The sequence below is a fragment of the Phaenicophaeus curvirostris genome, chromosome 1, assembly GCF_032191515.1.
Source record: "Phaenicophaeus curvirostris isolate KB17595 chromosome 1, BPBGC_Pcur_1.0, whole genome shotgun sequence".
Taxonomy (NCBI): domain Eukaryota; kingdom Metazoa; phylum Chordata; class Aves; order Cuculiformes; family Cuculidae; genus Phaenicophaeus; species Phaenicophaeus curvirostris.
In genome coordinates, this window is record NC_091392.1 from 136,849,898 (window position 1) to 136,875,282 (window position 25,385).

General features: G+C 38.6%; 1 protein-coding gene across 2 annotated transcripts; it reads right to left on the reverse strand.

Moving 5' to 3' along the window:
- Positions 1–1,832: 1,832 nt before the first annotated feature.
- XG (Xg glycoprotein (Xg blood group)) lies at positions 1,833–25,364 on the reverse strand. Of its 2 annotated transcripts, XM_069875790.1 has the most exons (9): positions 25,074–25,364; positions 14,306–14,347; positions 13,910–13,966; positions 9,939–9,974; positions 5,658–5,723; positions 4,752–4,808; positions 4,064–4,102; positions 3,653–3,772; positions 1,833–2,552 (listed from the first exon to the last, which is right to left on the reverse strand). In XM_069875790.1, exons 1-9 carry the CDS (start codon positions 25,132–25,134, stop codon positions 2,536–2,538), a joined length of 495 nt encoding a protein of 164 aa, XP_069731891.1. In that variant the 5' UTR covers positions 25,135–25,364; the 3' UTR covers positions 1,833–2,535. The 2 variants fall into 2 exon arrangements, with proteins under 2 accessions (XP_069731891.1, XP_069731882.1); XM_069875781.1 differs by lacking the exons at positions 1,833–2,552; positions 3,653–3,772; positions 4,064–4,102 and having other exon boundaries at positions 4,445–4,808.
- Positions 25,365–25,385: the final 21 nt, after the last annotated feature.

The window sequence follows — 25,385 nt, forward strand, 5'->3', positions numbered from 1 at the left end:
CATTTTTTTGGTAATAAAAGTGATGCCTGCATTTGGATGACTTTCTGGTTAACTTGTGTGCCAGTAACTTTTTTGCAGTATAGAACAGATTTTAAATGCCGGAGCCAACAATACAAGCTAGAATTCTGGTGGTCTAACAGCCAGTTTATATTCTTTCCTTGCTCTCCAGAGTTAAATATGTTACAGCTTCCCCACATAACTCTCCAATTATCTGAAATCATAGCTATTATTATTACAATGCTTATGAAATTATTATAATTGCTACTGCTGTTATCATCATCATTATTATATTAGCTAAAATGGGAATTAGCACAGAAAAGTGTGTCTGCATGCTGATGTATTGGTCATATGTTGATATAATCAGACCAAAGAGATTCAGAAGGTGAAACACTTGAGTGGGTGGGGTTTCAGTTGAATGAGTGGGGTTTACCAGTTCAGGCTCATGGGTTTTGCCCAAATTCTCCATAATAAAATCTGCTTTTGACTAATAATAAGAAATTATTTTGAGACTATTATGAACAAATTTGAATAAATTGTAATAATATTGCAAAACAAAAAATATTAATAATGCACATAGATACTTCGGTGGACACTGCTCCTGGAAAAATAAAGATTCTTAAGCTGTTTTCCTTTTTTTCCCAAAAGCCTTTAATTTGAAGTATTTCTTTCTCTTCCCTTGCAAGACATAGATGAATTTGTATACAAAAGATATCAACCATCATATAAACCAGAAAGTAATAAACAAATCAAACAAAACTCAGATCATCTTAGAAGTTGTGTTTATTGAAAATTTTCAAGAGAAAGAAGCAAAATATGCATTTTTATTGTTAAAAAAAACCCTGAAGTGGCAACCACAAAACACTTTAATATTTCATTAAACAAAACTTTGTCTGTGCAGTAAAATATACATCAGTCCATTTCAACTATTAACATGGAAAATTAGTATTGTTAAAGAAATACCAAGTGGTTTTACAAACCATGTTAAAAATATGTTATTCATAGCTGAAAGTGGTAGCTATAAAGGGGCTCGCTCATTCATGTGTTGTGAAGATGTTTTGATATTTAAACTGATGTACAGTACAATTTCTTTCAGAATAGCAATAAAGATGGTAATCTTCTCAGCAACTGATATATATACACTTCAAATTTTATTTAGATAGAAGAGTATTTTGTTGTATGAATGGAGTACTTTTTCTATCATGCCTGTCCCTCAACAATTTAATAAACACACATTCATGTTTACCTTCATCTCCGTGGAATTTCAGTAAGAAAAATAATGCTTCACATATAGATGAAAATAAAAACACATAGGTTTCCTCTATGCTTTAAGTGTTTCACTAAAAATGGCTGTATTGCAGAATTATGTGAGTAATTTACTAGTTCTGTCAGCTTTCATCTACATTTCATTCATTGGCTGGTATTTTGATATGTTTAGCTAAATGAAAGCAAGGAGACTGGAAAAGTGTTAGTTTTTGTTCATAATTTGTCTACATGTGGACTCTTGTTGGCACAGCAAGGTTGATGAGGAACAAGGAACAAAGATGAAACAGCCATGCAAGCAAAACTGTATTAAGCATGCCTCTATATATGTATGAAATTTATTAGTTGATATGACATAAATTTTATAGAACGAAGTGTCGCAGACTCATTTTAAATGTTTCTGAAAACTTTGCAGCTATATTCCCTTTAAAGAAGTTATAAATAATATAGTTCTTAAAAAAAACCCAAAAAACAGCCTGCCAGATTAATGCCTTTTAATGGAAAGAAACAAAATTTATGGCAAATTCGAGTTCCCGAGAAAAATTAAATACATTTCAGTAATAAATAAATAAATAAATAAATAAATAAAATCAGCTTGTGTTCCTCTTGTTTTTATTTTTTTAAGCAGTAGTTTGTCAGTATACATGTTCTTTTCATGTTATGTTTTGTAATTAAGAATTAATTTTCCATCTATAGCTCCTCTCAATTCACTACAATTCAGACATAAACAGAAAGCAAAGTCACTAAAATTTTTAATCCTTTATACAACTTCAGGTTTTCCTTAAACATTATGGATAATACAGAAATATACTAAAGAAACCAATATCTATGAATGAGAGCAGCAATTTCCTTATTCCTATTCTATTAGAAGGATTAAATATTTTTGCTAATTTTGAAAAAAGGAAAAAAAATTGTTTGGTGACTCAAATGTTCAGGAACCACATCTTTCTTTTTAGTCTATATTAAATTTGATTTCTTTGTTATTTAAAATACCTTTTGAACCAAAATACTTTTCCAACCCTCATGAGTGCAGGTCAGATAGTTCAATACTGTCTCCAGAGGTTTTAAACACATCTTTGATGACATAAAGCTCCAGGTGTGAGAGAACTGTCAGCTAAAAGAAAGTAGGATTGCTATGTCTCAGCAAATGTTCATTAGAGGAAGATTTTCTTTTGTCAGAATGATAAAGTAGAAAAAAAAAATTGTCAGATCTGTGGGCTGAATGTTACCAACCAAAGGAGCCTGTGCTCAGAGGGCAACTCTTCTTTCAGCAGTTTACACTGCAGCCCCACCTGAAAAATGAAGATTGAACGCTCAGCACATACATGACCTTTGCCAGCTCCTCTGGGCTTTCTTTGCTCCAGTCCTTTTGAGGCAACAGTTAGGAACCTTATATCCCTAGAGATATATAGACAGCCTTCCCTTTTTCACTCCCTGTTTTCAGAGGGCCACGGGATGACTAATCTGATGCTTTAGTTTAACCCCGTTCATTGGAACAGAGGGAAATAAGTGACTGTCAGACCCTGGGGCCTTCACAGCCCTGACCATCTTTCCCCTAGGCATCCCAGACCATGCTCCATATGGATCTCCCCTGTGTAACCCTGCCCAAAGCTTCTCCCCTAGGCTGCAGCTTTCTGAAGTGCTGGGGGTATCCCTGTTATCTTAGACGTGCCTATCAAGTTTCTCCACCCACCTTCTGCGTTTTGCTCACGTCTTAATCATTAGTCCCATTATGGAACACATAACAAAACCAGGAGGTTTAAATTGACCTTTGCAGCAGCTAGTGGCCAGGACGGGGCTGTTCCTGAAGAGCTGCAACTGCAGGGAAGCCCAAGCCATCACCTCCCCAGCATCGGACACACGCAGAGGGGGGATGATGACAAACGTGCCGCATGGATGGAGCAGACATCAGCTGGTGAAGACAAGGCAACCAGCCCTGTCCAGGGCCAAGCCAGGAAACCCAGCCAGCCACCCAGGCTCATGGCTGGGCAGGGGATGGAGGGATACAGCAGGAGGTCAACCCAGCCCAGAGCTGAAATGGGGACTCTCGCCAAGGGGTTGCCCCAGGCAAGGCTGATCTGGGCAACACAAGCTGGTTCCCACACACTGAGCCCTGACAACCAGTTGGGGTAGCAAGGACCTCGAGTCGTGTGATTTTCTTCATAAAATGATGTGCATCCATCATCTGGGCACGTTATGGCTTCCTGTACTTGTCTCTGACAAAGAATATTGATTACCAGTATCTCTTACAGCCCAATGAGCTTGTTTAGGACAAGATTTTCAAATGCCCTTATCCCTGAGCTATTTCTACTCCTGCTGAAATTGCTTATAAAATTCCCATCTATTTCAGCATTAAATCAGTTCAGAAAGTAGGAAACCAATTTGATCTTACCCTGTGGTTTGAAACAAAGTCTCTTGTTCTTGTAAGCAGAGTAGGCCGCTATTGATCCTACAACTAATATTACAAAAGCAGAAATTATAGGAGATGTAACTCCAGCTATTAATCCCGAATCTGTGGAAAAAGAGAGAGGATTTTTTCAGAGGCATTGAAATTATTTGACTTAAGTATCTATCCTCTTTACTAAGGTGTACTTTTGCCAAACTAGGAGAATTGTTTGGTGAAACATTGGAGATTCATTAAATAGAATCAAGCAGAAGACTAGAAATTATCTTACATTATGGTTGATGTGAAAACAGTATCCCGATGCCTAATTTAGTATATGTACTGCTTTCACAAGGCTAATGTTTTCTTACTATTTTACAATGATCAGAAACAAATTATAGAATAAATTATTTACTGTACCCGTGTTTGTTCCCTGATTGAAATGTTGGTCCCCTTCTCCTGGAACAGAGGATGAAGTCTCATCAAGAAATGTTTTTCATCTTGTTTTGAGAACAAAGCCTTTACCAAACAAAGTGTGATTTCATACAGAAGGTGAAAGGGGGGCACTTGGTAGGACTGTGAGGGAGGAGCTCCCCTTCCAGTCCTGACTGACAGCTGCACTGGCTGGAGGAATAACTATCCATCCTCCTGACACTTCATTTTTGGAGAAGAATATTGTCATCTAAAAAAAGGATAATACTTAGCAGTCTACATTAAGCTGATTTCACAGGGAGTGGGAGGCCAGTATACTCTGGCTATTCTCTACTGCCAGACACTCAAATAATTGATCAATAATTTAAGTGAAGATCATAGGCCAGATGAATCTACTTATGGTTCTTGGTAGAAGCCCCTTGCTTTGGGACTAGTTGAATTCAAAGGGATTAATCCTGCAAGGTTTTGACATATGCCAGTAATGCTTAGGGATATGTTTCAAATTCGAGATTCAGGCTCAAAGCCATGGTTTGTAGAGAAGGATAACATCTAAATAAAAATAGCAGACTCCTGTTCCATACCTTCCGTGAAAAACAGATTAACACTAAAGCAAAACTAGCCAGCTCTGAGTTACAAGTATTAGGGAGAAGCTGCAGGGAGTGTTGGCAAATACTACCTGGTACGAATGGTGGTAAGGGCTTCCCATCAATGAGATCTGAGTCATCAAAACCTCCTGCAATATAAAGATTAGGATTTCTGTTGCAAAATTATCAAATCACTGGTAACCCCTTCCATTCTCCTGCACAGTCTTTCTTTCATGTTCTAGGGAGGGGAGAGGGACATTTGAAATCCCAGCTTTAAAATGGTGTAAGTATCAGGTGTCTTGCACTGAATATTCGCGCATTCAAATTTACCTGGAAGCTGGACTACTAAAACTGCCGGCACCTATCCATTCTGCAGTTGGATTGGCACCTGTGTGGGCTTGGGCTCTCAGTAATACAAATTCTTATGTAGTATGGACATCTCAAATCCCAGCAATTTCAGGAGCAAGAATTCAGTAGGTCCCTTCCAGGAAAGACTCCAGGAGGACTACGTAAGCACCTGTCTATGGCTTACCAATGCAGTCATACCAGAAGTAAATATGGGTTACATGACAATGGCTGAGATAGATGTGTCATTTCCACTTTATTTAGCTGGGTGTCTAGGACCACACTCAAAGACAATACAGGCTTATATCCTTCTCCCCGTTCCCACCTGTTGTATGCCTCAGGGACATTTCAGCTGTGCATCTCAGTATGGATTTGAACACAGGCTGATCCATGCACTGTGGCTATATGTGTTACTCTGGTGCCATTTAGGAGTCAACATCCCATATTTTGGGCAGACAAGAAAGCTTTATGGTACCAACACTAAAATTCAGAAAATCTTGCCAAACACTGGACCAGGAACAGTGATTACAAAACGGAGGTGGAGGGAAGAGATCATAAAAACTGTTAATAAAGAAATAAGAGAGTAAAGTATTCAAAATATCTGCTCTGAACAGCTCATAGTGCTAGATTTTCTTAGAAAAAAATGTTCTTACCAGAGTTACCATAGCTTCCTGGTCGTGGTGGAAGAGGTGGGTATAAAGGTTTATGTGGGATGTCACCTGTTGATAATTAATGTCGTTAGAGGTTTGGCTAGGCAAAATTGAAAGCTGTAAAAAAGAGTACGATAACCTGAGATTTTCTACCTATTGCTAATTTGATCATCTGGTGAATTAAGAACAGGAACTTGTTATTGGTCAAAAAGTCTTAAGCTCTATAGTAACAAATGGTTAGATACTAAAACTAATTATAAAGTAAAAAGGAATATTTTCAAAATTAAAATGAGAGAAGTATTTACAAAAATGTTGAAGGAAAGTGTTTAATGTATTTCTGGCAAGTGCTAACAGTGTTTAATGCTGACAGCTGGGAAGCACTCTGTTTCTGTAGGTGACAGTGATGCAGTTACACAGAGCCAACAGTGAAGCTGGTGTTCTGGGCTGGAGGCGACACATTATCTCTGTGCCATCAGCAGGTATTACTAAGATCTGAAAGTTAGTTTCACCTAACAGATGCTGAATTCATCTAATACGTGATGAATTTTTCATGCTTGAACCATGCAAAATGAACTCAGACTTCATCTTTGTTGTTCAGTGCTGGTATTTGGCCTTAGTTTTTGCTAAAGTATCAAGAAGCGATACATTGGATAGAGTGGGAGATCTGATGACTAATAGCAGTTTCCAAAATGCACATACAGTACTGGAGTAACAAGAGCTGACTTGAGTAAAAACCTGCCACAGTTAATGCTCTGGGCTCTTTCTCAGTGTCTGTAGTGTAGATCTCCTCTTACCATCCTTTTTACAACCAGACAAGTCACATATTTAACTGTTATCATAGCCAGACAGTGAATTTAGCTCTCAATAAATTGGCGCTAGGTAGCAGAAGTAAATACCAGCCTCCCTCCCCTTAGATTTTTCTTTCACTTTTCACGCATGCCATATGTCCTTTTACTGTATTTTCTTCTTGCTCAGGTACTAAATATAATGCTTTTTTTTTGTGTGTGTATGTGTAACGTTTAGATTCTGATTCACAAATTACTTAGATATATGCTTAACTTCAAGTGAGTTTAGCCTACTGCAGTCACTGGATTTTAGGTAGGGTCTTAAAGCTTTGCACTGGTGAGACCGCACCTCAAATACTGTGTTCAGTTCTGGGCCCCTCACCACAAGAAGGATGTTGAGGCTCTGGAGTGAGTCCAGAGAAGAGCAACGAAGCTGGTGAAGGGGCTGGAGAACAAGTCTTATGAGGAAAGGCTGAGAGAGCTTGGGTTGTTTAGCCTGGAGAAGAGGAGGCTGAGGGGAGACCTCATTGCTCTCTACAACTACCTGAAAGGAAGTTGTGGAGAGGAGGGAGCTGGCCTCTTCTCCTAAGTGACGGGGGACAGGACAAGAGGGAATGACCGCCAGCTGCACCAGGGGAAGTTCAGGCTTGACATCAGGAAAAATTTTTCATTGAAAGGGTCATTGGGCACTGGCAGAGGCTGCCCAGGGAGGTGGTTGAATCACCTTCCCTGGAGGTGTTTAAAGGACGGCTGAATGAGGTGCTGAGGGGCATGGTTTAGTGATTGATGGGAATGGTAGGACTCAATGATCCTGAGGGTCTTTTCTAACCATGTGATTCTATGATTCTGTAAATCATACTTTGCCCAATTGATTCTATTCAATAGAAGAAGGTATTTGTTCTGTTCCAGAACTGTGTGTTCTGGAAAAAAAAGCAGAAAACTACCAATCCCATTATTCATTTCTGTTACCTATGGTGCATCTATTCCATCTTCCCTAAGCATAAGAAGATATATTTGATGGCATAGCTACTGAAAAAATGTTTTCAGAACTGCTGATAATGAGTTATGTATCATTGATCCCATTATACCCAGTATGACTGTCAATTAAGGTCCTGAAATGAAAATGGAGCAAGGTAATAAAAACTAGGCGAAACATTATTTTTCATCTTCTGAATGAAAATGTGTCTCACTGAAGATACTTAAGCTATTCATTAATAATTTAATCAACATACTAAACTCATCCTCTAGTAAAAGTGCCCCTTAAAACTTGTAGGAATGGAACAATTAGTACAGGCATGAAGAAACAACTGTATAAATGTGGGAATTATAAACAAAATTAGATTCAGTGTTATCAAGTGTGAGCTGACATGCTATTCAGAGTCACTAAATGCCACAGGGGAACCTGTAAATGTGGAAAGCCCTGGAAGTGGGAAAGAATAATGTAAAAGTTATGATTCACTAAGACTGAAACACTGTGACTGGAGTCATGACTCAGAGATTCTGTGGAATGAGGTGAGAAGTAATTTTTCTTTTGTGTAGCCTTAATTCAAGTGGAATTTGATTCAAAGCTAATCGGGTTTTTTTGTTACTTCAGTGTATAGGAACCCTTCTAGAATACTTCACATCCTTGAGATACTTCTAAATACACTAAACAGAATTTGGTGCAAAAATTCCCAAAGTCAGGGATTTTGTTTGTCTACACAGCACAGCCCAGTATGATGAATACTTCCTGGGTCAGGTCTGGATGTTATAGAAATACCTGGAAGTTATAGAACATCACAAAAGCTTGATTGCTTCAAGCTTAAGCTATATCGTGCCCATCAGTACTCATCTTTGAAGTGTTTCTTCCCTCATTCTGTCTTTGGATCAGCAGAGAAACACAGAATCACAGAATCATAGAATCATCAGGTTGGAAAAGAACTCTTGGAATATTGAATCCAACCATCCCTATCTACCCCTAAACCATGTCCCTGAGTACCTCATCTCCCCATCTTTTAAATACCTCCAGGGATGGTGACTCAATCATCTCCCTGGGCAGCCTCTGCCGGTGCCCAATGACCCTTCCCATGAAAAATTTCTTTCTAGTCTGAACCTCCCCTGGTGCAGCTTGAGGCCATTCCCTCTTGTCCTGTCCCCTGTCACTTGGGAGAAGAGGCCAGCACCCTCCTCTCCACAACCTCCTTTCAGGTAGTTGTAGGGAGCAATAAGGTCTCCCCTCAGCCTCCTCTTCTCCAGGCTAAACAACCCCAACTCCCTCAGCCGCTCCTCATAAGACTTGTTCTCCAGCCCCTTCACCAACTTTGTTGCTCTTCTCTGGACTTGCTCCAGAGCCTCAACATCCTTCTTGTGGTGAGGGTCCCAGAACTGAACACAGGATTCAAGGAGTGGTCTCACCAGTGCTGAGTACAGAGGGAGAATAACCTCCCTGGACCGGCTGGTCACACCGTTTCTGATACAAGCCAAGATGCCACTGGCCTTCTTGGCCAGCTGTGCACACTATTGACTCATGTTCAGTCGGCTGTCAACCAACACCCCATGTCCTTCTCCTCCGGACAGCTTTCTAGCCACTCTTCTCCTAGTCTGTAGCACTGCATAAGGCTGTTGTGCCCCAAGTGCAGGACCCAGCATTTTGCCTTGATAAAGCTTATGCCATTGGTCTCACCCAGCGGTCCAGCCTGTTCAGATCCCTTTGCAGAGCCTCCCTACCCTCCAGCAGATCGACACTACCTTCCAGCTTAGTATCGTCTGCAAACTTGCTTAGGGTGCACTCACTGCCTTCATACAGGTCATTGATAAAGACATAGAACAGGGCTGGACCCAGCACTGAGTCCTGGGGGACACCGCTTGTAACTGGCCTCCAGCTGGAATTAACTCCATTTACCACCACTCTCTGGGCTCAGCCATTCAACCAATTTTCCACCCAGGAGGGTGTGCGCCTGTCCAGGCCAGTGGCTGACAGTTTCCTAAGCAGAATGCTGTGAGAAACTGTGTCAAAGGCTGCAATAATAATAATAATAACTGCAATAATAACTAAACTCTGTCAGAGCTGCAATAAGCTCACACCTTTCTCTATCCACTGTTACCTTTAATTCCTAATATTAGGAAGACTCATATTTGGTCGCTGAATAAACTATCAGCTATTGTCTTCAACCTTCTGCTAGAGGCCACCACCCTGCATCATTATAGTACATCTTCTCCCCAGCCACAGCCGTGGGTGGTAGCTTGGCATCATAATGTAAATTATAGCTGACTTCACATCACACAAGCAGGCCAGCCTGCAAGCTCCCATAACTGGCAACCAGACACAGGCCATCCTGCTATCCCCACTTTCTGTGATAACCTCTGGCCAATGAGCTACATGTGCATGATTTGTAATGACTCCCAATAGTATAGTTCCTCCTACAGCCGTGAAATTTCTTTCCACAAATTAGACAGACTTCAGAAAAAAACTACAAAAAAATCCCAGCCATTACATCTGAGGGAAGAATAGAGTACTCACCCCCACCAAGAGCATCTCCTAAATGCAGATCATTGTCTAAAAATGAAGAGGAAGAAGATGTAGAGAAATGAGTACCACACAATTCTTGAGTAAAGTGAGATGTTAGTTTCTAACAGAAAATATATAAATGGCTGTTTGACAAACATCTGTTTTTCAGGCCAGGCCCACAAATTCAAGTAAGGTATTCCACTTTTCTTGAAAACTCCAGTAAAATTTAATATTTGCCCACAAAATAATTGATAAATTATATATTTTCCATTCAAAATACATAGGATTTATTCCTGCATTAAAGAAGTTTAGAGTAAGTCTCGTAGTAGAGTCAAGATAGTTCTTTCATATATCCGTAAGTACATAAATAAAATTAGCTCTTTTAGAATATTAAAATGTATTTATTTATTTTTAAAATACACGTATTTATTAGTATTCATATCTGTGTTTAAAATTATTCTTTGCATGCTTGGTCCAAGAGTAATTTATTCAATTACAAAAACTGAATACCCATTTCAAGAACAAATACTGGAAATTGATAAACCTATTTAGGAAGAGAGAATTGTATCAACTGATTTATGTAAGAGTTATGGTGATGTACAAATTTTTGCTTGAAACGATCATATGTGCCTGTCTGAGGTTGGGTAACAGTCTGGCTTTTCTTTGGCTGAGCTATAAAGAATTTGAAATACACTTAGACATCTGCATGTGCATGTTATCTGCTGACAATGTACATGTCTCACTGTATGTAGGATGGAATTTCCCATCCAATAAACAATTTGTCAATGAGCTGCAGATACATAAACAAGAGGGACTTCATTTCAACATGTAGTTGTGAATATGAGCACATGGGTGATATTTTTGGGTGTGTATGGGATGATAGTGAGATCTGATAGGCAGAAATATGTTTGAAGGATGTTATAAGTCTAAGGATCCCTTTCTTGCTTCTTATAAATATGAAGTGCTGGAACAAATCAAAGGAAAAAGGATAACAACATTTACCTGAATTTTTATACTGATGCTTATTGTCACAGAAAATTAGGTAAATAATAAAATATATATTTCATTATATCTGTGTGAGAGTTCCTGAAACTCAGGAAAATCCATCCAAATGCACTATTGTGCAGAGGTCTGCCTCCACGTGTTCTTTGTATCCGGAGTGTGTGGGAAGCTGCTTTTGCACAGTATCTAGTCTGATTTGTGTAATAACTCAGAAATGCTTTGATGTTACTAGGAAATCTGATGAGAAAACAATCAAATGCAAACTACATGACTCTGTTCTTGTCAAGCCTGTTGATCAAAGTGTTGATCCTGTCTATGTCTGACCAGCAGAAAGGTGCATTTCAAAAATACCTTTACCTGTCAAATACTAGCACTGTAAGAAGCAATAAATTGCAAACTGGATTCAATTTATTATCAAGATTAAAAATTCACCTAAAATGCAGGGGTCTGCAATGGAAGGCAGAGATTTCTAACAGAAATGTTAAGTTTGGTATGCATGAAATACAAATGAAAATGTACGTGTCAGTAGGGGCTAGGAGAAACAGCAGAGCAAAGGGTTAAAAGAACAGATAGTAAAGGTCACCATTTACAGCAGTAAAATTGAGGAATGTGTTGTTTCTGTCAAAACCAGCAGGCCTGCACTCTGGTAAGACAACAGCACAGACGACTTGTCAGCAGATGATAAGCAGAAGGGCACCCTAAAGCAATGGGACGCAATGTATCAGCCATTCCATTACTTTTCCTCTTCACATACCCAGAAAACCGTCTGTAGACGTAGTCTGTGTACTCCAGACAAGCAAAACCAAACAGTGTACAGAAACCTGGCCTGGGTTTCAGAGGCACTGAAGTAAGCAAGACTGTGAGGCAAAGGACCTCTCTTTAATAGCTGATGACTCCTAAAGGGTATAAAAGATCTGTACAGAAACTGGTTTTTATTTCTGGTCAAGAAGAACCACAGAGATAGGACCTTGTCCTTTGCTACACATGATGTTCATCAGACCACTTGAGCACACATATCTTGGTGCTCATGAGTATGCACGTTTGGGCTTATGGCTGAAGAAAATCAATGGCAGGATGAATGTGAGTGAGTATAATCAGCTTATTTAGAGATTAACATCACCTTCTCCTTCATTAAATTTTGTGTTGAATTTTGTTGATGGGAGGTGCCTACAGGAGAGCTTCAACTCAGGCAAATGTGTGATGGACATGATGCCCACAGGGCTTGGCCTGTACAGTAATTGGCCCCATCTCAACCAAAATCATAATCTCAGTTAGCCACATTTCTCAATGATGATGGTTGAATGAGATATAAAGGAAACTCTGAGGTTAAGATGAAACATCAGGCATATGCTAGGACATTTATCTCTCTGCACATTTCCATACCGAGTAATTTATTTTTAACACTTTTTTTAAAAATTAATTTGTCTTTAAACCCCCTGAAACCCCTCAGTGACAGAAGAGATTTCATAATTATCTCTCGAAGGCATGAAGGATTTAATTCCCAGGAATTCAGGAACTGATTCGGGTAGGGCAGATATTCATTTGACTGTCTAACATGTCTAACATCATCTCTAACACATTTAGAGTCCATAAATGTAAAAATCCTTTCACCTGACTGAGACAGATATTGGCATCCTTATGTTACCTTTGAACATAACTGAGGACACAGACTTTTAGGTTACAATTCAAGTAACCTACTTGAAATGTCTATATTGGGATGAGAACAAATCCTCATTTAGCGTGAAATTAACTGTCCCTAGATATGGTGATTTCTCTCCACTGACTTTAAAGGAAGTCAGGACAGCTATCTAAGCAGAGTGCAGTGACTTAGCAGTATTTTACAACAGAGACTTCTAATCTAGGCCAAACCTGGATTTTATTTTTTTTTCCTCAAATGGAGTGGGAAAGAAGTACACAACCATTACAGGATTAAGTATTTACAACATCTGCAAAATTCTACCTTGTTTGTTCAAAGAGAGAGCCAGAGAATTGTGTGGAAAACGTTACTGCTTTCATGTACCTAAGGAATTTTTGTAACATTTATCCAGGAAAAGTCTGAAAGTCACGGTGTGGGCTGATGTTATCCTGCATTTCCTGATTCAAGCATTTTGTTTGATGGCCAGAAATTTTTTTCAGTGCAGTTTAGGTGAAAAATGCCTATGTTACCATAAAATGTTCTGTCATAAATACATGTGTGGTTTTGTTGTTGGTTGGAATTTGGATTTTTTGATAGTACTAGGTGTTGATTGGGAACCATTAATTGTCATCCTCAGGACAACAGCTAAAACCTTTGAGTCCCTCCACTGTTTAGGGCCTTTTTTTTCCTTTCTGACACTGGTCATTGTAGCAATCAATAGTAGATAACATTAAGTAATTAAACAGGGAAAAGAAAGTTGTGCCAGGGAAGGTTTAGACTGGATATTTGGAATGATTTCTTCACCAGAAGGTTTATCAAGCACTGGAACAGGCTGCCCAGGGAAGTGGTTGAGTCACCAGCCATGGAGATACCTAAAAGACTTGTAGAAGTGTTGCTTAGGAAAACGATTTAGTGGTGAACTTGGCAGTGTTACATTTATGTTTGTGCTTGATGATCTTAAAGGTCATTTGCAACCTAAATGATTGTCTGATTCTATGAATATTTCTGCTAATAGAAAAGATAAAGAAAAATAAAGTAGAAAAACTTCTGCCCATTTTTAGCAACAGTTAGCAATGGTTATACACCAGGACAAGCTGGAAAAGTATGAAGAGGATCTTCAAGAAATAATGTGACATAATTGGCCAGTCATGCTCTAAAGCCTTACTGGAAGCAGTAAAGACATGTAATTGGTAATTGTCAAAAAAATACTTTACATACAGAAGACAGCTAGTATTCTCCCAAATAATCTCAGCTGTTGTACATTAGCAAATATGATCAAGACTCTCATGGCATATGGTTTCTACATATCTAAAATTAGTTATGACCTGTTGTCTTCATTACTTACTCAGCACAGGCCTTGTCGGTCTTCTGATCACTGTAGGTTTCCTGGTAATTATATCCTCTGCGGGACACAATGACACACCAATAAACAGTAACAGCTTAAACTTTTTCAACTTAACAAAGGAAGTACGTGCAAATCTAGGGAGCTACATTCAACAAATCTTTATATACCATGGCAGAAACTAAAAATGAAGGGTAGGTTTTCAAAGCTGCCTCTACTTTTGCTTTAAAGAAAATTTTAATTTTATGACAGAAACATTGAAATCTGGCATTTCCCAGTTCTGCATATCTTCAATTTAATTACTAACCACGTCATATGTCAGTCCTCAAGGAAAAAGTCTTAAGATCTATTACTTTGTCTAAATGCCAATGTAAAAGTAAGGATAGGAGATTTACCTACCTGGGTGATCAAGAGCATCAGCTAAATCAAAATCATGTTGACCTAGAAGAAAGGTGACAGAAGGAAAGACATTAAGTCAGTGGACACATTTCCATGACCACCAAGTCTGAGGGCTCTGGACAAAGTCAGAACACCAGTAAGAAGCAAAAGAAAAATTCATCCAAACAGGTGCAGGCGCAGAGCAAGCTGTCAGCTGCTGTCCCAGTGTTGTGCAGTCCTGAACTGACCATGTGAGACAAGCTCATTTAATTCAAGGAAGCCATTCATTTTGGGAGTGCAAAGAGAAACTGCTGTCTCATGTTGTTCATATTCAGCCACGGTGCAAACACAACTTTGAAGAACACAAGTTACCTATTACAGGGCACAAGGGCTATTAACAGGAGGCAACTGAAAGTAGCATTCAGCACAGTACTTGCAGGCCAGAATCATTAAGTGAGAACTTTTAATATCCTCGTTATTGTTTTACTAGCTCAGCTTCAGAGAGTAGCTTTATTGGCAAGCCTGCCTTGTGATTACTTGTAATTACTTTTTTTTTTCATTCTTCCTGTAACATGTGCTAGCAGTATAAGATATAAAGATTTGTCTACCTAATTTATTTTTTATTGTGCCTTAAAAAATCTGAAAGGGGAGAAAAGAACTCTTCCTATCCTGTGTTAGGTGTCAATGATGTCATTAAATGTTACAGAAGCGAAATTAGCATCCTGAACTTTGCAGTCAGCAGGTTAATAAAACTGGAAAATTTTTAAATGTATAAGTTGAAACATATGGTTTTGAAGTGAACGAACAGTGAGTTCATGTGAGTTTTACTTTCCACTCTAACTTTTAATACACAGTCTACATGAAACACTTCTTTGCAGACTATGTATCCAATCAATTTCCTTGTGTTTGCACACCAAATACAAGATCAGCCTGTATAAACCTGCAAAAAGTCGCAACATGCCATGGCTTCCCCAAGCATAAATGTTTTACCGTGGTCTATTGAGTAAGCCTCTTGATCTGCATCTATGTACTATCCTGTCTAAAAGGCTAATAGCTAAGTCTTTAATGAAGTGTTTTTCTTAGCAAGTCTTGAACACTTCACAGAAAGAAAGACATTATTATTCAAGTAGGGAAACTGAGGAACAGAGAGAGGTCATTACAAGCTATCTGCAATAGCACTCCGAGTTCAGCTCAGTTCTCTCTTCTGAACTGGTGCTGTTCGTCTTCATGGCATTCTTCACAGTATTTGCAGTTCTCAAGTAATAGGTCTTGCCTATGTCAAAAAGCTCCTGGAAAAATTAATCATCAGCAGTAACACACTGTGATACTCAGATAAAAATCTGTGCAGGAGCATAAAGTAGAAACATTTTGATTCCCATGAGGATTTTCACATAAGTCCATGAACTTAATTATAACTGCATCTGGTGGAAAAGATGAAGGAGGCTGGAATGCAAAATAGTGTCCTAAAACAACATAGTGTCCTAAAGCAAAATAGTGTCCTGAAACAAAATTGTCCCTATAAAATATTATTACAAACCTGTGTTTGGAAAGAAAAAGCGTATAGCACCATAAAGCTTTACCATTAATAGATTAACATTTTATCCCTTATTTGAACTGATCACGGAGTCACAAGTCATCTGACCACCTCTTTCCCCTGTTCTGGCCACTCAGACAAGTCTAGTAACCTTTAGACTGAGTCCTTAGATGGTTAATATTGCAAACCCCTGAAAGGTTATTTCTTCATATGAATTCATTAAAATACACAAATATATAATAGTGACAAGTGGCTTCCTCAGAAGATATTCCCTGCTGGAACCCTGAGGACATCACCAGCCCTTACTGGCCTTCATCCCTACCCATGGACTGTCACAGCCATGCTGCTACACAGCAACGGGACCGTTTTATGCTAATGCAGACATTCTGCCCGCAGGCTGTCATCTTGGCATTGCCTCAACTTATATAGTGAAATTATATTTATCTGAAGCATTTATTCAGTGCCAATAACATGAGCAACTTAAGTTTGACTGTCCTTTGGTTTTGTATCCTGGGTAAGTTTTCATTCTATATTGGCATCGTTAGTGCTGAAGGAGGATGTCTGACCTGAGCCTTGCAGCTGCAGGATACTGCTACCAGGAATCAAACCAGTTCTCATTAGAATGAGTCATCAGAAATAATTTTGTAACACCAAAGAGCTGCTGGCCAAACTGCCTTCTTTGTTACGGGTCCCAACATGCAGCAACTAACAATATGGAAACAAGATACGGAGGTCCTAGTGCTCTGAAGACAATGTGACAAGATCACCTTGTGAAGGAAGACTCTGGAGAACTTCCAGGTACAGTATTTCTTTGAAGCTAGGGAAAAGAGGAAAAAAAAAAAAGAAGAAGAAGGGATCTAATCAAAAGGCATTGTGGAATTCAAACAAGGTGATGCAGATGCTTCAATTGCATGAGAAACAAAGCAAAACAGTAGATTAATGTCTGCCCTTCTTGTAGACAATACCAACATTTCCCTCTCCTGTTTTCATGCCTGCTCTGTTACTGAAAAAGTCAGAAAGGGCCATAGGTGTTCTTTTGAGACATCAAGGAAGAAATAGAAGAAAACTACAGAAATTTTAAAAAGATAGAAGTCTGAAAATCCCCTACAGAAATTATTCAGATTGATTTTATTTTAATTATTTCTCATGATAAATCAAGTAATAATATAGACACCAACACAGAATGGCTAACTGGCAGTAAGACAGCAATCTACGTTGAAATCTCTTTGGCTGTGTAAATATAAGCCTTGAGAGAGGGGCAGATTGTATGTGGACATCTGTGCAGCACACTAAATGATATTCCAACAAGCTAAAAGCATGCTTGGACTTCCATCACTACTTCCTCTGATAATAACATCAAATGACCACAAGAAGTAAGATTTTGTGGAGCAGAATTTTAAATTACCATTTCTGAGACTGCACCTAGATATTTTAAGAATCTGATTTGGGAGAATAACAGATGGTCAAATAGCTGAACAGCCGAGATTACATCCGCAAAATGGTGGATCTAAAACCAAAAACACATTAGGGACTCAGAAAATATTTAGCTCAATAAGAACTGCAGTCACTTCAGGGAACTCTGAAGATAAATTACAACAGAAATAAATTAGTCAAGCTTCTTCACAGAACAAACAGAGTGAAAGAAATTCATTTTCCATTTACAAAATTGGCCTTTTTTTGGACAAGCTTCTGTAATAGAAGCAGCTGGAAATATAGCGATGAAAATGAGAATGAAAGAAATTTTAGTAGGGAGATTAAACAGTTTTGTTCCTTTCATGTTTTTTATTTGGTTGGGGTTTTTAGTGTGTGCTTTTTGTTGTTTCTTTTTTTATCCTGGATAAAGTTATGAAAAGGTTTAGCTGTGCAGGAAGTATCATCTCAGCATTATCTCTGTAATTCCTGCTTTGGGCTAGTATTCTGTTTCTTTGCATCACTTCTAGCCTTTCTTCTGGGAATATCCCTGTTTTTACATAGAAATAAAATGTGTTTTTTATTCGGTGGTCCACAAAAATTCATAACTGAATTTGAGAAAATGCTTTTAAGCTCCTGCCTGATACCACAGAACAGTCCTTAGCTGCAAATGAGAAAATCCTAACCTAAGAAAGCAAGCCTTCCAGATGGACAGGCAGTTTGTATCATGAAAAGACCTGACTTAATTATGTTTATACTAGCTGCTCAAACCCAATGAACTACACCAACAGTAGGACTTTTGCTGGCACTTCCAGCCTTATTTGGGATGTAATTCCCTCATCTCAACACAACACATGTGCCTATAAAAATCTGAAGTGTAGTCCTGGCCTAAACAGCTAACAATAGATTTCTCCTGTCACAGCCAGACAAGAGAGAATAGACTCCATAAAGCCAAGCATCAAAATACAGTAGCTTAAACTTCAAAGTTATAAATTTATTTTTATAGGCATGATTCTTCTGGGTAGTTTATTTGCTTTTACTAATCCCCATGCTTTATATAAGCCTATAAAATATAATGTGTGGAAGACCCGTGATACAAAATCCTTGCTAGTCTAGTTGCTCTGCTATGGAGACTGTTATGGTTGCTGTTTGCCACAGAGATACTGTGGCAGCTTTTAGTAAGTTCCCTCAAATTTAAGACACATTCTGCAGAACCATCATAGATCTGAGGTCATCTTATCCTGCCAAGGCAGTCCCTTTCACAGCTGTGTCCTCGGGCACATGCATATTTAATGTTTCCAAACCTTTGCCCTTATTAGTTTTCTGAAAATGTTACCCAAATACGCAGTTACTAAAATGCAGACACCTGTGTCTTTTGCCTGTGGTTGAATTTGTGACCTAAATGTTAAATGCATCATCACTGTGACCTGGTTGATTCCAAGGATCTGAAGTCCCATAGTTTTTGAGGGTTTACAAGGAACAAGGCTGGATTCTGCAAGTGGATGTTACCCATTTCTCATTAGGACTGTACTCAGAAGTTTACTGTTGAAAGGCTACCATGGTGCATCACTGCAATTTTTAATCTCCATAAGCAGGCTAAGTTCTGCAATGGATCTTTATGAACATGGCTTGTGGCCATTAAAATGATGCATATTTAAATAAGACAATATGAATATCACTAAATGAGCGTCAAGCTATGAGGCAAATGAAATTAACTTCACAGGCATTTAGTATGCATAGTCTAGTATTAAAAATGAAGCTAAGATCCATCAGGAAATGTGTCTATACATGTATATACATGTGTGGTGACATACGTCTTGAATATATTCACACGTGTATTAGATAAATCCTTTTTTCGTTAATATGATTGAATTAATGGGTTTTGAGTACATGGCTAGTAGTCATATTATTGAGATGAGATTGCCTGTGTTACAAATGAATTAGAAGCAACTAACTTAAATGTGAGCTAGATAGGAAGGGAAAATAAGTTGATTTTACATTATTTAAAAACAAGAACGACAATTATTTCTTCAGTGTAATTGAATAAGAATTGTTTTGTGAATACAATGGGCTTAAAACATTATGAAGCTGGCAGGGGCTGAGGAAGAAGTGGCTGGCCCACAAATGAGAAGAAGACTTTTCTGAAAAGAAACACGATGTTACCAAAATCACTGGTGGGACTCATATTATGTTCTTTTTACCTGAAATTGTAAAGTACTCTTTACATAGATCGTTTCTGATTATTATACAAACATGAGGCATATTTCCCCTGTAATGACAAAATGGGATGTATTCTCCCAGGTATGTGATTCAGGACCTGTTTACTGGTCCAACTTTATTCAGGAAGCAATTACGTTTGTTTAAAGGAAATTACTCATGTGAGAAAAGTTGTGGGGAAAATACAAAGGCTTACACCCCAGAGTGGATGCTTTGGATCAAATCTAAATGGATACTATTTGTTTGATGTAATACTTTCATGATCCATATTTCCTGATGAGGTTACTATAGCTTTTTTTTTCCATCATGGGTGTTTCATTCCATAAACAACTATTGCCATTATAACCCCTTAGAGTTGGGGTGGAAAATGACTATGGTTTAAAAATCTATAATTAAGGTCTAAGTTCCAGTCTACAAACCACAGCATATGGACCTGATTATTTCCTTCATGTTTTTTCTAGGCCGTTTCTGCTTATAGTTTGGATTCAAGGGAAATGAAAAGGTCTCTGTCACTTATTCATACAAGAGCGCACTTAAATAAATAGCAAAAAATGAGACTCACTAATAAAGCAAGAATGGCTTTAGGTCTGTGCAGCATGGTCTCATCAAACATGAAAGAAAATCTTCTAGTTCGAGGATATTTGCTTTGCTGTGGACAAACAACAGCCGTTCAAAGGTGATATGGCCTACATACCTAAAATAAAACATATATAATTTTCTGTATTTTGTTTCAGAGTGAGTGCAGAAGAAGCTGGTGTGTACTGTAAAATTACAGGCAGAGCAAATTAGTTTGGATCTCCAACCAAGCAGTACCATATGTCTGTGCATCTTACTGAAACTCGGATTTTCATCTTTGTGTCACAAGGAAACAAAGCTTAGGCCATGGCTTGGGCTGCTTAGTCAAAGCTTCTCTTTGTCTCTGTGTGGTTTGCAAAGCTATCGGCCCTTTTCAGCCATTTGGTCTGAGAGCATCAGGTTTAATGAGAGCTGTACACATAGATAGGCTCAAACAAGACGCCTATAAGAGTGTTCCCACTGAAACTTTACAGTGTGGCACAAGCAAAAGCTGTGTTTGGCTCACTGAGTGAGCACTCACTGCCTATGTACCAGCTGGCTAAGCCACATCTTTCTCAGGTGGTAGTTTAGAGACAACAGAGAGAGACGAAGATAATGCAGGGGGTCCAGAAGACACCAGGCTTTTTATTTCTCCTGCTCACAGAGAGTCTTTAAACATTCCTCTTCCCACCTTTATCCCAAGTACACTGGTAAAATACATGCAAAACATCATTAGCTCTTCAGTATGGGAGGAACAGATCTCAGTCGTGCTATTAAATTAAACTCAAGTTAACAGTGAGTTTAATTTCTTTCATAAATTCTGTTGCATAGCTAATCCTGTGCCTACTGAAGTCACAGTAACCAATCAGCAGAATTGTCTATATTCCTTCCAAGGGGGGTTGCAACACAGCCAAGTTGAAGTGGATGATCAGACCATTCACTGTACATTTTGTATCCATTTTTGCTTGTGTGTTTAAGATGCAAGAGAGCAAAGACACAAAGCCTCCACCTTGTCTATTTCCTGCAATTAAGAACAAGTTTTCTAAAAAAGGCTAATGCTGTAAAGAGCTGATGGATATCAGCAAGCAGGTCTGTTCAGCAACTAAGTTTCTTCAGATTCTCAGTAGCCACCTCACATCTCATTTGGACTAAATGAGTAAAGCAGCTAGGCTCCCTTTGCAGAGTTGAAGAAGCCTCTGCATGTGCTGCCAGAGTGCACGGAGAAGCCTCTCTGAATGACGCTAGGAAAAGAGTGATGGAGCATCAGTCTGTATCTGAACTTCAAAAGCAGGAAACTCCAAATAGAATCTGATGGCTTAGCCTTCAGAGTAAGCATATCAAGAGATTTGGGATGAGGAATGCTCTGCAAATCTGGACTGGATTGCTGAACAAAGACCTAGCCTTTTTTTTTTTTTTTTCCTTTTTGTTTCCATTATGCTCAGGAAACAAAAGGGTCTATACAATCTTTGTGAATAGAAATATCTGGTTTATATCTCAATTGCTGTTTCTTGCAGATGGTAATCTGCAAAGTAGAGTTGCAGTTTTGATAAGATATAGATTGTGATCTGTGAGGCTTTGTTGTTGTTATCTTAGGACTGTTTCCAGGGTGGAGTGTATGTCCCTGGTTCCTCCATCACTGATGGCATAAATCCTGTGCCCTAAGAAAGGACTTTGCTTTAATTTGGCTTCTAGTCATAGTGCCTGCTCTGGCCTTTGTTTTCATTTAATCTGGAGCATTGTTGCCCTTTGAAAATACATTGCTGCGATTAAGCTTTTTAAACCAATTCCTCAGGAATTAAAAAATGCATTGATGACACACAAAGCTTGCACAGTGGAAGTGAGACTGTTAAATTTCCATAAACCATTCAAGCCTCCTCTTTCAATTGGAATGGCCTATTTGTCTTCATGAGATATTGTACTACAGATCAGATTTTAGATAGTATTTCCCCATAATACTCATAGATGTCAGCCCCCCTGTTGAAATGAAAGAAGGATAAATCTGAATCTCTCTCCTCCTAACCACAGAAAGACATATTTTTACTAAAGAAAGAATTATAGCATTTATTTGTTTGTGTATTTATTACCGTCAATGATATGGTTTGACAGTCACTGATACAAATGAGGGGAAAAATACAGACTGAAAACAGTCAATTTGGACACTGTCTCCAGGCTTGCAATGTGGCAGCAACGTTTGAAAAGTGAACCCAAGAAGCTAAGTAACTAAATCGGTTGTTTGCACTCCCCAGCTCTGATGTCACAACAGCTTTGTTGCTGTTAGCATTTTAACCAGTTCAGATATGACTATTTATCAAGCTGCCTTCACACCCCTGGATCATAGTACTGACAAGCCTTGATGGAGCAGTATAAGAAAAACAGGACTGTGTTTTTCAGCTCTCCAATTCTGTCTCATAGTGTCTCAAATCCAAACAGGTCTGTAATTTTCTCACCATAAAGTGCCTACCTAATTAACCAAGAATACAGAATACAATTAGTTCAGCTTCAGCTGAACGGTGGTACATGGTTTTCTGGCTAGCAATAAACGCTGTTCTTTTGCCTGCATAGCATGCAATACATGACACAGTGAAGTTCATGTTTCTTAACCATCAGCAGCCTTTGCACTTCTTTGTTATTCACTAAACATAGAATCATAGAATCATAGAATAACCAGGTTGGAAGAGACCCACCGGATCATCGAGTCCAACCATTCAACATGTGATCAATCGCTTGGTTTTTAAAGACCACGGATTTGTAGATTACATCTATCCTTGGAACCTGAGGAGCATTTCTGAGCAGTCAGGTCTGAATGAGAGTTTCAGCTGCTTTCCAGCACCATATAGGAGAGAGCCCTCAAGCTGCACTGCTTCCCCACTGCAGGTACACATACACACACAGACCTGCAGTATGTTTCAAACAAGTGCTTGATCTCAGTTACTGGGGGACTAGGACCTAAACTGTATCTCACCACACCCTAAGTGGGCAGTGCAGGCACAGCCAAAGCTGAATTACCACTGGTCAGCCAAGACACAGTAACTGATGTGGGATGTTAGTGTGAACTAAAGTGGAAGAAGTTTCTATGAAGTTTCTTTCTTTTGGGCTGGGCTAAAAGCCCCCCAGACAATTAGTTGTTGCAGCTCAGTTTATATGAGAGACCTTATGTAACCTGTGTAGGCTTGGAAATAACAGAAGCAAGAGAGTGCAGAGAGCATGTAAGATTCTGAACTATATCAGGTCTCACTTCCCTCACGCAATGTGGTCCTTAGTTATGCCACACTTCTGTTGAGATGTGTCCATCAAGGTAGTCTAACTAACCGAAGATAGCCAGACTTAAAAGAAATACTAGATGGTAAGAGGAATGATGTGTTCTGGCTTGGCCATGGTTGGTACAGTAGTCCAGTAGTTTCTCAAAGCAATCACAGGTGGTTACAGTTTAGATAAGAATTAAGATTGCAGACAAAAAGGTGAATCATGTCATAGACATTCCTATCATAAGGATTTAGACCAGCTTTTAACTAGCAAGGCCAAACCTTTCTCATTCCTTGTCTTGATTAGGATTGAGTAGTGATTCCTGTATATGTCACCTGAAACATTCTAAATACTTTGATGATAAAATTCAGTGGTTGTTGCCACAGACTTACAATAATTAATTTTGCTTTTCAAAGAGATTTAAATAGTTTCCATCATCATAAGACTGTGCCCAAAGCCCACAGCAACTTTTGGCAATGACTTCTTCCCCAAAGTATGGCCCAAATTGGCTCAAAATTGTGTAAAGCACAAATGGTTAGGCTGACTATCCTTGTAATTACAGTGATAGATTACATAGAAATTGGCTTGCCTGTGCTCAGATTGTTTGAACAGAAATATTCAATATAAAGGAGTCCCCCAGAACAAGAAAGTCTGCATACCAGTGATGAGAAACCACATGAATCATCACTGTTCAAAACATAACACGGGGCAGGCCAGCACAGAGCACTACTGCTCTGCTGCTTCTATGCCACGTTACTCGCCGAAGACCTCCAAATAGTTCCTCCTTTGTTAAAATGGAACTATGGCACTAATTTAAGGAAAGATTTTTTTACTGTCCATCACTGCAAGATCTCCTAAGGACTCCATTTAATTCAGGGGCGGTGGGAGGATGAGCAGCCGCAGCAGCTATATTTTGTGAATTAATGATTAATGACTGGTTTCTTCCTGCAGTCAAACACCACACTACAAGTTTTTGAAGGAACACTAATATACAAAAAAGAAAAGGTTACAAGTACACTGCATGGCAGATGCACACAAGCATGATCTTATTTGGTTTCCTACCAAAAAAAGATTCTTTGCTAAAAGAAAATTATGTTAGAATATAGAAAAAACCCACAATATGGGAGGATTCTTTTTATTTTCCCAACTGCTATTCATTCTTTAAAAAAATATGCATAAAATGTATTCAATGCTTTAGCAATCCTGCAAGAAAAAAACTCCATAACCAAACAACCATGCTCATGTGTGGATTTTAAATATTCAGGAATGTGTTGGCTAAGATTAATAAACTATTAATTTACAATTATTAAAGCACATGCACTGATATGAAAGCATGAACATCTTTAAAATGAATCAGAATTTGTTTTTTACAATATAACTATTATATTTCAAAATATCAATAACCAAGAAAAGCTCTAAAAACATGAAGTTAATATTTGACTAAGGATTTATTTGGAAAATTTAGGTTCCCCTGGAAACTCTCATTTTACAGCTTCCATTTAAAAGGTTTATAATCAAGTCCAAGCTCGTGAATAATTTTAGAGGAGTAACACCAAGGAGTTTCTCTTTAGTGGAAATAAGGAATTTTAATAAACAAACTCCAACTAGCTTGGCTGCTATGAGCAGATATATATCTCTCCAGAAACTGCAAAAGTCCTTGTCTAAACAATCTTGAATGGTTCTTATGAAACAGCAGGAACAAAAATAACACAGACAAGCATTTCCAAATAAGCAAACACATTTCTTCAGGGACTGGTGTTTAGATTTTTGGTTTTATTTTCATTTTTAATAATCTTACTCTAGAAATAAGCCAAGGCAAAGATCACTTACCTCTTACATGGACTAGAAGAAAGCCAAGGCACAAAAGAAGGATACTTCTGAATTTCCCCATGGTCTTCTATGCTGTGCCTTGATTGCACTGATTGGTTTTTTCCAAATGATGACAGTAGATGTTGCAACTGCTGTGCCACAGGTTGAGGGAGATGTTGAAATCAACAGCTGTGTCCAAAGAGTTCCCTCACCATCACACTCAAGCACCAACAAAAAGAAAGAAGTCCTTAAAACCCTCTTCTAGAACAAGATGAGTAAAAAGAGCAGATGATCCTCCTACAGCCAAGCTGTAGGCACCATAGGTGCCACTTG